The following is a 16,619-nucleotide window of genomic DNA, read 5'->3' as shown; positions in this document are numbered from 1 at the left end:
CTGCAGGGCTCTGGGTGTGAAAATCATGCAGAGGTGACATAAATTGGACCAGCAGCTGTTTCTGGCAGGATGTGACTGGTTGGCCTCTGGGGGCAGATGTGAGGAAGCAGCGCTTGGGCCAAATGCCTCCTGCGGTGGGGAGGGAGGGATGTTGGTCACTTCTCTGTGCAGGCTGTGCACTGGGCTGCCTTCAAAGCCTTGGCAGCTGTCTCCTGCCTTCAGTCTGTTGTGGTCAAAACCAGTTTTATGTCAGAGAATGTTGATCAATATAATTTATTGCCAATTAACAGACTTTTAATTACCGATTCAAGTATTGGAAAAAAAAAATATATATACAAGGACTTAGGAAAAACACCGCTTCTTCGCCCATCCTGGTCTCCAACCCCCTCGCTGCAGGCTACACTCAGTCCCTTCAGCAAGGTGAGGGCTGGCCTGGAAGATGGGGTCAATGTGTTGTGGTTCCTTTTCTTTTGCTGCTCTTTGTTCCTTAGTGGATTGCTCTGGTGCAGCTTCTTTCACTGGCTCATTATAAACTCTACTTTTAGCATCATCACAACCTTAATAGAGATGTTATAAATTCTACCTTTCCTCCCAGGTGTTAGGGATTGCTGTGGTGAGAAGGTATACATACAGTCAGTAAAACTCCAGCCCTCTTCCTGGCAACACACCAAAACCAAGAGGGTAACAACAGCTGACTAATATATGCATTACAACCTCCACCCCTTGTTCCTGTGGATTAGGTTATAGGGTTTGTCATGTAACAAACACCACCCCTTGTCCTGGCAAAACACAAAACCTGTGGGGGTTACGACACTTGGCATGTGAATTCATTACAAGCTCGCCTCTTCATCGCTGCAGACTGGGTTACTGACCTTAGCGCCCATTGCTTGCACCACACTGCAATGATGCAAATTCCCTATACCAGGATCAAGGCTCCTTCCAGCTTCCCCCTTCCTCCATGTGCTACTTTTCATCTTTAGCCAACTGCCTACTGCTTCATCTCTCCTAGGAACTGCACCGAGTGCCTGGCGCAGCCCGCTGAGGCTCAGGAGAAAGTGCTCAAACCAGCTCTTGTCTGCAGTTTATTCCCTAATGTGCCTTCAACCATCTACTTCAGTACTCGGGATGAGAGAGGTGAGCTGGTGTCTGTTGCTGTGCAGGGTGAGAGTGGCCAGCCTGTTGTTAGCCAGCAGCGGTGCCAGCGCATAGCTGGGATCTGACCAGCAGCGCCTCCCCTTCACCCGTTCCCTGATGAGACCCAGCACGGCTGTGAGATCCAGAGGGCTGGAGTAAAATGTCGGCTGCAGCCCGGAGCATGAGTCAGGCTGCCATCAAATGTTCCGGTGCCCTGGATCTCCCCCAGCCATGCAGTCTTCTGCTCCATGTTAGTTCTGTGAAGGGGGCTACACACCCTCCTCTGCAGGCCTGGTGCCTGTGCAACAAACCATAAGAATGTCCCTGGGTGCAGCTGTAGAAAATTCAGGTATTGCGTTTCCTTCTGTCCTTATCTTTTTGCCTTCCTAGTGGAAAAGCTGCCTTGGGAGCAGAGGAAGCTGCTGCGATGGAAAATGTGCACAGTCACACCAAACATAGTGAAGCAAACTGTTGGCAGGTCCCACTTCAGAGTCAGCAAAAGTAAGTTGTGGGAGGCTGGCAGCATCCGACATGTCATGTCCTCCCTCACCTCCAGCCCATGGGCACGGAAAGGCAGACTGCCTGCTAAGAGCAGAGCAGGAGCGATACAATACTGCTGGGTTCCTGTTTCTGCCTGTCTGACCCTCAGTATCTGAACTCTGTGGGTCCTGACAGGGCCTGATCTCCCCCTTGGCTTGTCCCTGGCATGGACCACAAGGACTTCCTCGTGGGCTGTCAGGAGCTGAGGCAGTGTGTGGGACAGCAGAGCTGTGCTCTGGCTTGTTTGAGCTGTGCCTCTAGATGGTGCTGCCACTCTAAGGAGGCTGGCACTCATCTGGTGCCAACCCCAGCATCGCTGTCCCTTGTCCCGGTGTGCTGAGGAAGAAGCCATCCTCTCTGACCATAGCCAGAGAGTTCTCAGGGTTGGGATCTTGTCGCTGAGGAGATGTGTAGGAGACAGCTGGGGCTGGGGAAGCACTGAGCATTTGCAGCTGTGATCCGTACCCTGGAGCATGATCTCCCAGCAGTACTTACGGGGCTCTTGCGTGTATCAGGAGTCCTCTGCGCAGACCGTTTTGGGGCTGTAATGGGACACTTAGGGCAGAGCAAGACCTAGGAAGTCTTGCAATCCTACATGTCCCTCTGCAGTGCAGCACTGATTAGCCAACTGCTTCATTCACCTGCTGTAAAGCGGGGAAGTCAGGGTGCTGGGGGATTAAAGCCATTCCTTTGACCCCCTGTCTGCCCAGATCCCTGCAACAATCATGTTTGCAAGGATATGACCACCTGGTTAACTGGATCCCACTCACAGCCCTTGGTTTGGCAGCTTCGCAGTAGCCAGTATGAGTGCTTTGTGCTATTGCTGCAGCATCCCTGGCACACTTCTGCTAGCCCCAGGAGATGGGGTGCTGGTGGGTTGAGAGGGTGTTGTGGGTGGCAGGGTACTCGGTCATGGACTTTTCTGGTTTTCCTGCAGAAAGCAACGACTGGCTGGGTTGCTGGGGCCACCACATGAAATCCCCCAGCTTCAGAGCCATCAGGGAGCACCAGAAGGTAGGGGATGTTTTGGGCTGACCTCCTTCACCTGCATGGAGAGCGTGTTGGGAGCAGTTTGGGTGCCCCTCTCTTCAGGGCCAGGTGTTTGCTGTGCAGGCTGTCCCTGCAGTGTCCCTGCAGTGTCCCTTCCAGAGCGTGGCAGCTGGCATTCCTGTGCTGGCAGATGAGCCCAAGAGCCAGGCACAGCTGGGTGAGCAGCCCCACTGTGAGGCTCACTCTTGTACAGACTGAGGCCAAGTCGTGTTCACTTGTGAGCTTGTCTAAATTTAGTCATTGTTGCTTAAAACAGTCCTTCCTCTGGCAGAACTGAGCGGTAGAGCCAGTGCCCTCCCTGCCAGTGCAGCCAGAGGGGATGATCACAAAAGGGTCAAGAAGTGGCCCATGGCTTGGGGAACGTGCAAGGGACCAGAGGTTTGATATCTATCACACATACATGTTTGTTCTGGAGAGCTGTGAGGCTTCAAACTGCTTGGTCTTGAGGCAGCAGCCAGGTTTGGAAGTTAGAAGCCTCCAACCCTGTTCCTGTCCCGCGGCAGGATCTTCCTGCCCCCAGAGCTTGTGTTGCATGGGCAGGACTCTGACATACAATTTAGAAGCAAGTGGGAGACCACTGGGGTGGAGGATACTTCCAGAGGAAGCTCAGAGGCTGAGGGTTAAGTGCCCTGCAGCTGCTCAGACATCAGAAGGGACAAGGTGGCAGCTTCTGGCTTCATAGCCAGTGTGGGTCACCGTGCGGGTGTTTGTCCCTGCAGAGCTTCAGGAGCAGGTGGTTCCTGTCTTGGTGCAATCCTGGGAGTGGGGAGCAATGACCATTACCCTGCATTGTGTTCAGAAAGGATGTATTCTCTGGCCAGGGAGCAGCAAGGGGTGGGCAGGGAGGTGGGGAAGCAGGGAGATCTCACAGCATCTGGGTTCGTTTTCAGCTAAACCACTTCCCCGGTTCATTTCAAATTGGGAGAAAGGACCGTCTGTGGCGCAACCTGTTGAAGATGCAGGCTCGCTGTGGAAAGAAGGAGTTTAACTTCTTCCCCCAGTCCTTCATCCTGCCCCAGGACATCAAATTACTCAGGAAAGCATGGGAGGAAGGAGCTAGCCACCAGAAATGGATTGTAAAACCAGTAAGTGCAAAGCAGAGCTCAGTCTTCTGTCTCATCGTAGCTACAGGGAGAAAGTCGTATCCCTTCTTGTTTGTGTTTTGCAGCCAGCATCAGCCAGAGGCATTGGTATCCAGGTCATCCACAAATGGAGCCAGCTCCCCAAAAGGAGACCACTGCTGGTACAGAGGTGAGTGAAGGCAAGCAAGGCTGGCACACAGCCTGGGGCCTCCTAGCATCTAGTCTCTCTGGTCAGGTCTGGGCCGCTGCCATCATGTGGCAGAGCAGAAGCACCTGATTTGTATCGGGAAACTTCTCAACTGCCTGGGTGTAATGCTGCTACTGGAAGTCTGGCTCTGTCAGCTGCACCTGGGCTTATTGGAGTGCTGCTGTCTCTGTGCAGGTTTTTGAGGTCTCAGGTACAAACTGGCTTCATGGGCTTTCTGGAGCTTCTCTCTGGCAGGTGATCAACTGCTCTGCTGTGATCCTACTCCCACGGGGGTTTGACATCTCTGGGGTGCTCTGGGGTTTGGCATCTTTGGAGGCAAACAAACCTTCCAGTGCCCACAAGCACAGTGGGAAGAGAAGGGCCAGGGAAGAGGTGGCAATTGTCAAAGGTTTGTTATCCTAGTTAGAATGGGTCAGTAAGAGCTTCTGTGTGTGTGGGTATTGGTCAAAGGGTTTTCCAAGATTTTTAGAATCTCCTTCCCCTCTGCAGTAAAATGGAATAGCTCATCTTGGTGAGCTCATCTTGGTGAGCCTTGTCTTGAGGCTGCTTTCTGGGAGGGTTCTTGTGAGGGCAGGAAAACTGTCCAGTGTTTGGCAGACGGAGCTGCTGTGTTGGCTTCTCTGTTCTCCCTGTCCACTCCCCGTGCAAAGTGATAGCTTTCCTGTGGAAAATCATGAACTTCTGAGGTAAATAATCAAATGATTTGGATGAAAATTTCCAACTGTTTCTTCTCACTGAACCAAACCATCTGTGGCCCACTGCATGTCTTAAATGTTCTTGATTGTGATCAATCTTGTGGGTGTGGAAAAGCTACTGTGCCTTAGAGCTGGGGAAAATCTCTTCAAAATGGAACTGAGCAGAAGGGAATACTGCTTCTGTGCTGCAGGATCTCCCTGTGCATGGGAGAGCTTTTTTCTCTCTCATATTGACTGTGGTGCACTTGGAAATGCTCTGCAAAGGGGCTTCTGCAGTGATCCCTGGTTTTGCCAAGCCTTCTGAGGTGGGGGCTGGAGATGTTCCTGCACACAGAAATCATAACCCTTCCCCTGGTGCTTGCTTCCCTCTGCAGATATCTGCAAAAACCCTACCTCATTGGCGGGAAGAAGTTCGACCTGAGGATCTACGTTTACGTCACTTGCTATGATCCCCTCAGGGTCTACCTGTTCAAGGATGGATTGGTTCGCTTTGCCAGCTGCAAGTAGGTGGTGCGGGAGAGCTGCCTCAGTGCTGAGGCGTGTGTGGCTGTGGTACCCGCCTCGGCTGGGACAGAGGCAGTCGCCCTGCATGCGGTGCTGCTTAAAGCTTTAGCTGTTTAAGAAGCAGTCTGGAAACACATGGGGTCACTGCAGGTCACAGCATTGAAAGAGAATGTGAGAGGATGCTTCGTTCATCCACCTTTCCCAAGGCAAGATCATCTCAGTGTAAAGCAGCTCTTGAAATATGCTGTCTGTGCTTCATACTGCATAACAGCTGGCATACCAGAAAATGAGATGTTTCTCCCAGTTTTGACTATATTGCCTCTGGCTGCTGTAGTTCCAGCAGTGCTTTTGCTCACTGATGCTTTGGTTTTCTCTTAACGGCACGCTATGAGGGTGGGATTGCATCCCACTGCCCCAAGGTAGCCTGCTCTGTGTCTCATGCTTTGTCCTGTCAGCTCTGGGCCTGTGGGGACGGAGAGCTCTGGGCAGCCTAAGAAGGGGAGGCAGCAGGGCTGGTGGGCTGCCAAGAGTAGTCTGAGATGAGAACAGAGTTTCTGCCTGCCCTGTGGGCCTGGGGGCAGCCAGTTCAAGCTCAGACTGCTTGTGCACCTATTGCCTCCTTCAGGTACTCCTCCTCGATGAAGAGCCTCAGCAACAAGTTTGTGCACTTGACCAACTACAGCGTGAACAAGAAGAACACAGAGTACAAGTCCAACTCGGATGAGACTGCTTGTCAGGGACACAAATGGTAGGTGCTGCTTTTAGGGCACAGGGCAGCTCTTTCTATTCCCTTTTAAGTCAGCCTTTTTCAGTATTCCTACACAAAACTTGGAAGGTGCTTCCTGTATCATCTGCTCCCGCTTGGGGAAAGTGGAAGAGCAGAGTCATTTTAGCATGGGATAGTGTCAATGGAATCTGGATGGTCTCCCTGGCTTGTGACTCATTCTGTCCACTGCTGCTTGGACTGTGGTTGCTGTTCATCCTGCCTGTGTCTGTGCTGTTCCCTGCTTCCAACGCTGCTCTCATCTGTGCTCATTCATCCCCTTGCCCTATGGCGGGGGCGATGGGATGTGGTTAAAGTGGAATCTGATTTTTTACTGTTAGAACTTGAATGGGTAATTGTGATGCTTAAATTGGCTAGATGGAAGCTTCTTCCTATCTCACTTTTGACTTCCATGTGGAAGCAGAGAAAGGGACAGGCTTGGTGCAAAACTGATAATTTATGTGCTACTCGGTGTGAATAGGAGAAGCGGTGCCATTTCTTGGCATTTGGGAGGAGGGCTGCAGTCTTGCAGGAGTTCCTGTTCCCTGCTGTCCCATGGGTGGACTGATCCAAGGCCCCAGGCACTTGTCTCTGATTCCACAGTGGTGTTTGAACTCTTTTAAAAATAGTGCAGGATAGAGTTCTCAATTCGTGGGCCTGGGCAGGGCTACTTCACTTCAAAGGAAGCTGCAGAAGGTGACTGACTGTGGTAGGATTGCTTTCTCAGACCTGGACATGTGGCACAGTGGTCTGTTCCTCCACTGGGACTTTTGAGAAGGGCCTGCTGTCCCCCCAGCAGTTGAAATCCCATGGGCTTGGAATTGTGTGGGTTTTCGTACCACCATGCAAGTCAAAGCTGGCTGCTCCCACGTTAAAGATGAGAGTGGCTGTAATCCACTCCATCTTGTATACAGGAAGCGTGACCTTTGGATTCCTGGCAGTTATCCACATGGTCTCACTTGAGCAACTTCTAGCATCTTTGGCTCAGTGTCAGGGTAGCTTGCAGCACTCAGTGTGGTGTGGGAAACTCCTATAATAGCAGAGATGCTCCCCCCTACCATCTTGTTCTCCACATTTTTCAAAAATTTTTCTCCACCCCCGAAGCCTCAGTGAAATGACTCTAGCTAAAAGATTTACGGGGGTCTTGCTGGATTCCTGCTGAGCTGCTTTGCAGTGTTGCGGGGGAAGGCCTGCAGGAAGGGGAGGTTTGCTAAGGACACGGAGCGGGAGAGAAGATCTGGGCTTGACTTACCTTGCTCATATGCTAATTTGGGACCTATTACTTCAGTGCTGGGACAAGTCTATGACAGTTTTATGTTCCTGGTAGCTGGGGCCTACAAGACCAGGGTCCAGGCTGGGGAGGGCAGCAACCAGGAGCTGAGGGGTTTGAGGCAGAAGGATGGCCGTACCAGGGAAGAGCTTTGTCAAGGCTCCCCTCTGCTGCTTTCACTCCCCTAGCAGAGCTGGGCAGCAAGGGGCTACAGAGCTACCTCCTTTGCTTTCTCTCTCCCAGGGCACTCAAAGCTCTCTGGAGTTACCTGACTCAGAAGGGAGTTAATAGCGAAGCCATCTGGGAGAAGATTAAGGACATCGTTATCAAAACCATCATTGCGTGAGTCCTGGCACCCCTTGCTCTGTGCCTGGCTGTGGGGTGCACCCTGGCCCCTCTGGCTCTCCAGTCCCCTGTCAGCCCAGTCCTTTTGCTCTTAATCTAAATGCTACCACTGCCGTTGGCTTCCGTATTTCTCTCTGGATCCTTCCTTTCATCCTGTTACTTGTGCTCCTGCTGCAGTAGCTGCAATGGGTAAATAGACCTTACATTTCCTGGGTCTGCCTGCAGTGCAGGGGGCGAGGCCAGGAGGGTGCGGTGTACCCAACACTCTGCCCAGCTTGCCACCCACTCCCCTGCTTGGCCAGCATGCCTAAGAAAGGTCCCCTGGTGCAGGATGGGTCTTGTGTTCAGAGGTGGATCCTGCCCGACAGAGCAGGGATGCTCAGGATGCAATGCTGGATCCATACGCAGTGCAGCAGCAGCAGCTCACAGGCAGCCCACCCGCTCCCGCAGCATGTGGCTGCATACGCTCTCAGAACCGGCAGCGTGTGCTGTGAACAGCCAGAGCTCTGTTGTCTGACTGTTGGAAACAAGCATTTTTTCCTTGGCTTGCAGATCTGAGCCCTACGTGAACAGTCTGGTGAAGATGTATGTGCGGCGACCGTATTGTTGCCATGAGCTTTTTGGGTTTGATATCATGCTGGATGAAAACCTCAAGCCCTGGATCTTAGAGGTCAACATTTCCCCAAGGTAAAGCAGATTCTGAACTACAGCAGAGTGGATAATGGCCTTTCTTTTACCACAAAGTGGATTTGATTTGTGATGTCCCCTGCACTCTGTGCTGAAAGACTGGGGGTTTTGAAGCCTCCCTGTCCAGATTGCAGCAATCAAAGTCCTCCCTGTCTGCGAAAGCAACACCCATCCGCAGCTCAGAAAGCTTCGCTGGGCATGCTCTAGCTAGAGCCAGGGAAGAGTACATTAAAAAAGGAAGGCCAAGTAGGGATGTGTCATGTAGGGAACAGGTGATGGCAGAGATTTCTTCTTTGCGTGGGCAGCAGTGATCAGCGGCTCCACTGCCTCGTGCACTGTTCCTTGCTTGCTGACGGCACCCGGCCACGCGGTGTTGGCTGCGCAGGCAGGGCTGGGAGCTGCAGTGTACCTGAGCACGGCCTCTCCTGCCGGCATGAGCTGGACACACAGCTGTGGTCTCACACAGAGCTATGGGGAAGGATTTGCCAGTTTCCATCAAATCTAGGCAGAGGTGGAGAAATGAACTGTTTCTGGTGGGGAGCCCCCATTCAAAGAGCTGTTGTCAGGATTTTTCTCTCAATGTCTCATTGCTGGCTGTGATGAGGCGAGGGACAGGCTGGGTTCTGTATCCTGGTCGGTATTAACCCAGGGAGTGGTCCTGGGGCCGTGGGGCTCGGCACCTCCATTCCAGCACTTGGACTGCTGTGATGCTTCCTCCCTGCAGCCTCCACTCCAACTCGCCACTGGACGTGAGCATCAAGGGCCAGATGATCCGGGACCTCCTCAACCTCGCCGGCTTTGTTCTGCCCAGCCTGGACAGTGTGGCCTCAAGGCCACAAACACGAAGCGGCTCTACCTGCAGGTCAGCCCCCTTCTCTGTCAGAGAGGCATGCTTTTCTCTTGGGGGATTTCACCTGGGGGCTGCTGGCAGCCCAGCAAACACTGATTTCTATGCTGTTGAGAGCCTGTGCTTGCTGGTCCTTCAGCTATGGGTCTGAGGGACTTGCATCATTGCCTGGGTATCTGGTTCCTGCGGTCTCTTCAAGGCAGAAGGATTTATGCCCTCTCTGCAGGTCCATAGTTGGAAGTGAGGCCAGTGTAATTTGTGCTTGCTCTGCAGTTAGTTGAGTCGTGCTCTTCCCTCCTTCCCCCTGCCAGAACTAACACGATGCTGAGCTGTACTGCCTCTCCATTTGCTTGGAGAGCTGGCTGGCTGTGCTGGGACTAGATCCACTTACCCTCTACCCCAGGGCTGACGTGCTGCTGCCTTGAGCAAGAGGAGCACCTGTTATTTTGCAAAGGCTGAAGCGATCTGTTCCTGAGGCAGGACTGCAGGTGTCGGAGGCTGTAGACCTATGGGTAGGGGTGTGCACAGTCTTACCTTGCAGCTAAGATGACTGTTTCTTCCATAAGGCTAGTTCCTGGGCATGTGCCCACCCAGGCCCCTGCTTCTTCTGTGTTTCACTGTAGTTTGGGCTTATACTGGTTTCAGACCTGATGGTGAGTGGAAATCAGTCCTGTTCCCTGCTGCAGAGCGGCTGCTGGCCTTATGTCACTGAAGGAGCAGCTTGCTGGGATGAGCACCAGCATGCGGTGATGTATGGGCACGCTGAAAGACAGGACTCTTGCCCTCAGCCTGCCCTGTGCCTTCAGCGAATGGAGAAGCTTGGAGCGCGGGCCAGTTCCAGCCGGGGAGCTCTCGCCAGCTCATCTGCGGCGCTTTGATCACACGCTCATTTGCGGCCTGCGATGGAGGTGCTGAAGGGCAGGTGTCCTCAGGGGGACCTGCAGGGGATTAAGCGGATCCTTAACATGGTTCAGATGATGCATTACCAGAGTTCCTGCATCCACGGGCAAGCTTGCTTAACCGTATCTCCTGCTCTGGGAAGGATATGAAGGGTTTTTTTGCATATGGGCGTAATTCCAGGAGATATGTATGTTCCCCAAGCACCATGCAGCACAGCCTCAAAGCTCTTCTCTCCCTGTTTGGATCTACACACAACTAATTATTTTTGTAGCAGCAGAACAAATTAACTGTGTTGATATAAGGGTTAAAAGGTGTTGGACAAGTGTCTCCCAGACTCTGGCATCCCCGAGTGGTTCAGCTGGGTGCTTAGAATAGTTTAGATGGTTGCTGGTCAGATCGCACAAAAGGCCAGGATTTCCCATGGCATGTGGAGCTGGATCTGAATTCGAGTCTTGAGAGTCCTTGGATGTTGCAGGAGGAAGTTTTTGATCTAAGAGTTCTCTCCTTCCTTGCACAGTACCAGTACTGAGTACTTGTACCCCCAGGCCTGTGGTTACAGTAAGGAAGCTGTGTTCCAAGCGGGATGAAGCCTGGTGGGATCTCATGCTTACAAGTGCTGTGAATTGGGTCACGGTGTGTCTTGGGCCCTCTTGCATCCTATGTGGGAGTGAGCGCTGGATGAAAGAACGCTGAAATGCCTTAGTGAGGATCTGACAGGGCCCTCCCAGTTCCCCTGCCCACATTCTTCCTGGGTCCTGAGCTGATGCACAAGGCTGTGGGTGAATCATTGATCTCAGAACTACTGAAATCCTTGGAAAAAGCATTCTCTGCTCCACAGCATCTTCCTGAGGGAGTCACTGCTCTCACAGAAGTGGCTGGGAGCAGCTCTGTCATGACAGGACTTTGTCTTCTGCACTTAAATACTCTACTGCCTCTTCTTGTGTCCTCAGTCTGGGCAGTGCTTTGAAGGAGAAGCCCAAGCCAGCATCTGAGCATTTCATAGCAGAGAGGGTGAAGAAAGCCTATTACTTGACACAGAAGATACCTGACCAGGTATGACACAATCTCCTCTGATACTGGCACCATCCTCCCAAGCCACTGTCCCAACTAGTCCCACATATCTGTCCCTTGTCCCTCTCCAGATTGTGTCCCTCTGTGGGGACAGCCAGATGATGGGGAGCACTTGGGCTCCAGTGGCTTACAAGAGCTGGTCAGAAATAAGCTGGATTTGCTTAAGCCACTGCTGCACTGGCTCATTTTTGCATTAAAATAGCCATGTGCTGAGGGGCACGTTACTCGCCAGTCCCCAAACAGGGTCTGAGCATTGCCTGTTCCTCCTCGTGTCTCTGTGCAGCTCTCATAGACTTTGCCTGCTGACTCCATGCAGGTTAGCAGGGACACTTGCCTTGTGTGCCTCTCGGCAGTGTCTGTAAGAGAGGTTGGGCTGCAGAACTCGGGATGTCCTCAGCTCTGACAACACTGAGCCTAGATTTCTTCATTTTGCATGTGGTCTATGTCCCAAAGATCTCAGACCCATGGAGACCTCTGCCTGAGAGGGTTGGAGGAGTGGGGAGGTGGGAACAGGGACTGACAAAACGTAGTTCAGTTCTCCCTGACCCTGGGTTGCTCTTGTCTGCAGGATTTTTATTCTTCTGTCTTGGACATCCTGACCCCAGATGATGTTCGCGTCCTGGTGGAGACAGAGGACGAGTATTCCCGTCGCGGGCAGTTTGAGCGGGTGTTCCCCACCCACATCTCCATGCGGTACCTGCGCTTCTTCGAGCAGCCTCGTTATTTCAACATCCTGGTGACCCAGTGGGAGCTCAAATACTACTTGAATAAACACAAAGGTAACTGCCATCCGAGAGCTCAACACAGTCACTTGAGTCAGGCAGGCTGCCTGCCGGCAGTCGTGGGAGACTTCTGAGCTACGCATGTTGAGGGGGAGCTGCCTGCCTGCACACTAGCCATAGGAAATGTGTTACCCTCCCAGACTGCTTCAAATATCATGAAAAGCTTATTCTGAGTTGATCAGAGGTGCTGACTGCTCTGGTAAACACAGCACCAGGACTTCTAGGTGCCCCAGGGCTGAAGCAGGCTGGGATTCTGCCTTCAACCTGTAGCTCTGGCCTCTTACTACATTCCTCTGCCCTCTTTTGGGGGAGAAACAGCTGGAGACACTGGGCTTTGCTCCTTACAGGTGATCTGTGAAGTGAAGGAAAAATTGGGCCTGTTCCCTGGTCTCCTGCTGCTTTCTAATTGATGAAAAGCTGTCAGTGTGCACACAGAGGGATTTTTCCTAAACGCTAGAAATCTAGCTATCATTTCCACCTTTCCAGGACACAACTCTATATTTTAATAAAAAACATCCTTTAATGAGGCATAGCTGGGCTGGACCAATTCCGTCTCACCTGGGCCTGTCTCTGTCAGGGCAGCAGTAGAGGCTATTTAGGAGAGAGAACCAGTGAGGTCTAGTGTGAAGGGTTAGAGAAGATAAAAAGAAAGAGACTGTGGCTCTGGGCTCTCCATCCAGCATCAGATCTAGCTGGAGAGGCTTCTGCAGGAGCTGGCCCTCCACTGACATGACCATTTGTGTGCTCCTAGCCTGGCTGTCATGCAGAGAAAAAAAGAATGCTTTTGTCACTTTTCGCTGGTGTTAAAGCAAATATCAAAGGGGTCAGTAACAGTCTTTCACAGAGAGGCAGTAACCTCATAGCCTTCTCCAGCTGCGCTGTCAGCATGTGTCATCCTTTGACTCGCTAATACCTTTGCTGGATGCTCTTCTGTCAGCTGGAAGAAAGATCCTGTCATTGTCCTCATTGAAGTGCTGCCCTGAACTTTGCCGCTCAGGCCGGGGCCCTGGTTCAGTGCTCCAGCTTCCCCAAAGCAGCCCAGTGAGCAGATTTGCTCTACCTCCTCGTTGCTCTTCACCTCTAAGCAAAACCCAACCTCCCTCTGGCCCTTCCCATTCATGTACGTTCCGTGCAGCCCTCCTCTCTCCGTGGCCAGCAAGGTGCAAAGCCCAGGCTGGTGTGCAGAGCTGGGGCAGGGCTGCCGAGCTGCCCTGCTCCTCTCAGCCCCCAACACGTGGGGTTTTTTTCCAAGGTCCTGGGGCTTGCTGAAAGGTCACTGAGGCACAGAGTTTGGACAGCAAGGATCCCTCCTATAGCCAGGACTGGTATCATATAGCAATCCACAGTAACCCCAGCTGGACAGCGTCAAGTTCCTGGCCATTGATCTGCTGGTTCTTAAATCTCAAGGCACCTTAGTTTGTGCTATGGCTCTAGGGCTCTTAAAAAAACCCCAAAAAACCAAAAAACAACAAAAACAGGAAGGGAGCAGTCCTGGATTTCTCAACATTTCTGGATTAGCAGAGAACAAGGAGCTTGGCTGTAGTGGGGACAACTAGCAGGAGGCCTTGGAGGAAGTGGAGCCTGTTCAGTGCAGTCGGACACATGGCTCTGCTTCAAGGTGACCTCCCTGTGCTCTGGAGCAGCACATCGTGTGTGTGTCTGGAGGAACGGTCCCTTCCAGTCACACCCCCGGTGAGCTCGGTCCATGCCAGCCTTGCCCTCTGCCAGGGATGGAGACCAGATTTCAGCCCATGTTGAGCTCTGGGTGGATCTGTGCAGGGAGGAGATGATGTGCTGCGATGCTGCAGCTCATCGGTGCTGTGCAAGGAGGAGGTTGCTCGAGCTGCCCTCCTCTGGGAAAGGGGCTGGTGACAGCAAAGTTGCTCTACATTTGCACTGTAGGAACTTTCACCGGTGCAGCCCAAATCAGGTGCTACCGTTGGCAGGCACCAGGCTCAGGGGGACAGCCAGTCTGGTCTAATTCGGCAAATCCTGTGTTGCCCCAGTTTTCCTGCTTAGCTGAGCCTGCTGCACGGTGCGTCTGGCTCCCTGGGAGGAAGACAGGCACTGCGGCAGCCCACGTGCTGGCGCTTGCTGGTGTTTGCTCGTACAAAGGGTGAACGCCCTTGGTTTACCCCGTGTTTGCTGGGACTCAGGCACGTGTTCAAGTAGTTATTGCATAGCATGTACTGCACGGTCAGTTCACTCCGAGCAGTGTATTTGCGTGCTTCAAGCTGGGAAGACTTAACTCTCTGCTAACTTGGTCGTTCATTCTCTTGTCTTTTCTGTCACTGCCCAGGTCTAGAGCTTCTGAAGAACTGGTGTGTCAAAGGCTACCACACTGGGGCTGGGGTGGATTTGGCCCAGACGGTGCGTATGGCTGTGGGCTTAAGCTTAGGGAGAGGTGGTTGTTTGCCTGGGCAGAGTTGGGCAGAGAGCCTGGATGTTCCTGTGGCTTCTGCCCTACCTGTTTGCCCTCTTCTTCCCCCTCTGCCAAGGCCTCCGGGAATCTGGAAAAAACCCTGCTTGTCTATCTCACACCAACATGAAGTCCACCCAGTATATCAGATCTGCAAGTACTTTGCATCTGAATATCCTTGGGTGCACTGGGCACAGCCCTACATATTTGGCACCTGGCCTGCCCTTTATTCCCCCCCCCTCTGTGAGGGAGCCATCTCCGTCTGTCACTCCTGTGCCTTACAGCAGGCTGATCCAGTGAAAGAAACCCACTCTTTTGACCTCGAGATGCTCTGCTCCCACTTACAGCAGAGGGATTCATTAAGCAGAGAGCAAAGACTGTTCTGTTTGCTATTCTGGGAACAGTCTGGTGGCAGTGACGATGCACAGCAGTGTGAGGCAATTCAAGCTGAAGCGCACTAGGGCAGCCTACGGCAGAGCACAGAAGGCTTGAGGGATTTTTGCCATGACTTAAATAGCCATTTGGTTGCCTTTCTCTTGTCCTGCAGTGGTCGTTGCCAAAGTCTTTCTTCCTCCAGAAGAGCAGCATTCAATCAAATGGCTTCAGCAAACTGGAACTGGGTAGACTGGGGTGAGTTCACACTGGCCATGACGCGCATATTCACAGCGTGGCTTTAGGACTCGTGTCCTGAGAGAGAACTGGCATCAGGGAAAGCAGCTTTGTTAAGGGGAGAGGAACAGTTGGCTTTGCAGCCTCTGAAGCCAGCCTCCACGCTCTGGAGAGCCAACTGGTGGGGCTGACATGATGTTTACATGTCTGGGCACGTCTCCTTGGCACTGTACGCCCAGCTCAGATGGGAGTGAGGCCCAGAACAACCAGGCTGAGTGATATTTGGGGTTGTGGTGGTCAGGACACACTGACAAGATGTTCCCCACAGGGACCCCCACAGGGTCTCTCAGCCGCAGCGTGGGGCTGGGGGGAGCAGTGAGGCCTCCAGGACTGCTGCACTCTGCCAGCTTCCCCGAGCAAAGCTGGGCTGCAAAATGGGTGCTGCTCACCCCGACAGCTTCCTTCAGAGAGGTGGAGAACTGGGGTTTGTCTGGCTGAGCCGAAATGGAGGGTGGGCACACCCCTGGTCTCTGGTGTTAAGTGAAAGGGCATCCCTGCTCCTGTGCCCAGGCCAGCATGGAGTTGGGTTTACGTGCAGCCAGGGAGATCAAGCTGTGACCCTAAAGTCCCATCACTGTCTTGGATGTCTGTTGGGGTGAGTGGTGGTGCCTGGGATGGGAGGTTGAGTAGGGGAGCCTGGCAGCCCTGTCTCTGAGTCTGTGTGTAATGACACTGCAGATGAATGTTGTTCCATGGCCCTTTTGATCCTTTCTTGCTGTCCCTAAGCAGCATGGGGTCTCCTTCCTCCTGCAGCACGCTCCTCCCTTCGGCTGGTGAGGACCTCACGAGATGCCTGGAGCCCAGCCCTACTCAGAGCTTACCTCTCAACAAGTGCACTGGTGGAGGCAACCAGAAACCTGCTGGCTGCCTCTCAGACACTGCCCTGGTGATGTGACCAGGCAGCCGCCGTCCCTCCCTGGGGACACCTCAACCTACCTCAAAGGAAGAGACAGGAACTGGCTCTGGAGAGCAAGGACTGTGGGAGCCCCCTGCGCTGCACACTTGCTTGTGGGGCTGGTTTTAGAGAGGGATGTTTTACTGGGCAAAGAGGAGAGCTGTGTGGCTTCCCTTTCTAAAACAAATGGCAAAGCCTGGGGAAGTGGGCTTTGTCTGGCCTTTGTCCTATGCTGCTCTTAAGGCCTGACGTGATGGTGGTAGTTTCTTTGCTGCGTGGGAGCTGGCTGAGCTTGGCCTTCCCTGTCCCCAGCCAGCACGGGCTGAGCCCTTGCTCGCCCGTGTCTCCGTGCGCTTGTCCTGAGCTGCTGGGAGCAGGGTCAGCTCCTGCCCTGCTGCAGCCTGGCTGCTGGAGAAAGGTCCCCAGCCACCACCCCACTCCTCTGGAAGGAGCAGGGCTTGGGACTTTCAACCGAGCCATTTCATCCTTTCTGAATGCCTGTGCCAACATCCTGCCCTCCCACAGCCTCGGGGCCTGGGGGAAACTTCGGGCTTGCCCATAGCTGCTCGAGGAGACCAGCATAGCTCCAGTTTGTGGTGGGGACAGTAGGGCTGCCAGGGAGGGAGCATCCTCTCGAGGCTGGGGGCTCTCCTGGGTGACCTGCAGCATGCGTGCGGGGACTGCAGGCATCTTCTCCTGGGCTCTGCTCTCTATTTTCCCTTTGTTTCTCAAGGATTTCTATTAAAGTTTAACACTCA

The 16,619-nt window shown here is 53.1% G+C and overlaps 1 protein-coding gene across 2 annotated transcripts in view; it reads left to right on the top strand.

The window, feature by feature from the left end:
• Positions 1-16,619, top strand: part of TTLL4 (tubulin tyrosine ligase like 4) — a 27,406-nt gene extending 10,787 nt beyond the window's left edge. For both annotated transcript variants that reach the window (XM_074873450.1, XM_074873449.1), the window contains exons 5-19: positions 1,010-1,134; positions 1,525-1,635; positions 2,612-2,688; positions 3,615-3,809; positions 3,893-3,975; positions 5,084-5,212; positions 5,839-5,961; positions 7,490-7,588; positions 8,144-8,278; positions 9,003-9,140; positions 10,976-11,078; positions 11,665-11,875; positions 14,178-14,248; positions 14,845-14,927; positions 15,720-16,619. In XM_074873450.1, coding sequence (XP_074729551.1) covers positions 1,010-1,134; positions 1,525-1,635; positions 2,612-2,688; positions 3,615-3,809; positions 3,893-3,975; positions 5,084-5,212; positions 5,839-5,961; positions 7,490-7,588; positions 8,144-8,278; positions 9,003-9,140; positions 10,976-11,078; positions 11,665-11,875; positions 14,178-14,248; positions 14,845-14,927; positions 15,720-15,861 — 1,825 coding nt within the window. In that variant the 3' untranslated portion in view covers positions 15,862-16,619. The remainder of the gene's footprint in view (positions 1-1,009; positions 1,135-1,524; positions 1,636-2,611; positions 2,689-3,614; positions 3,810-3,892; positions 3,976-5,083; positions 5,213-5,838; positions 5,962-7,489; positions 7,589-8,143; positions 8,279-9,002; positions 9,141-10,975; positions 11,079-11,664; positions 11,876-14,177; positions 14,249-14,844; positions 14,928-15,719) is intronic.

Source organism: Strix uralensis, chromosome 6, assembly GCF_047716275.1.
Source record: "Strix uralensis isolate ZFMK-TIS-50842 chromosome 6, bStrUra1, whole genome shotgun sequence".
Classification (NCBI taxonomy): Eukaryota; Metazoa; Chordata; class Aves; order Strigiformes; family Strigidae; genus Strix; species Strix uralensis.
Note: the sequence above shows the minus strand (reverse complement) of the source record. Positions and strands in the feature narration are given on the sequence as shown.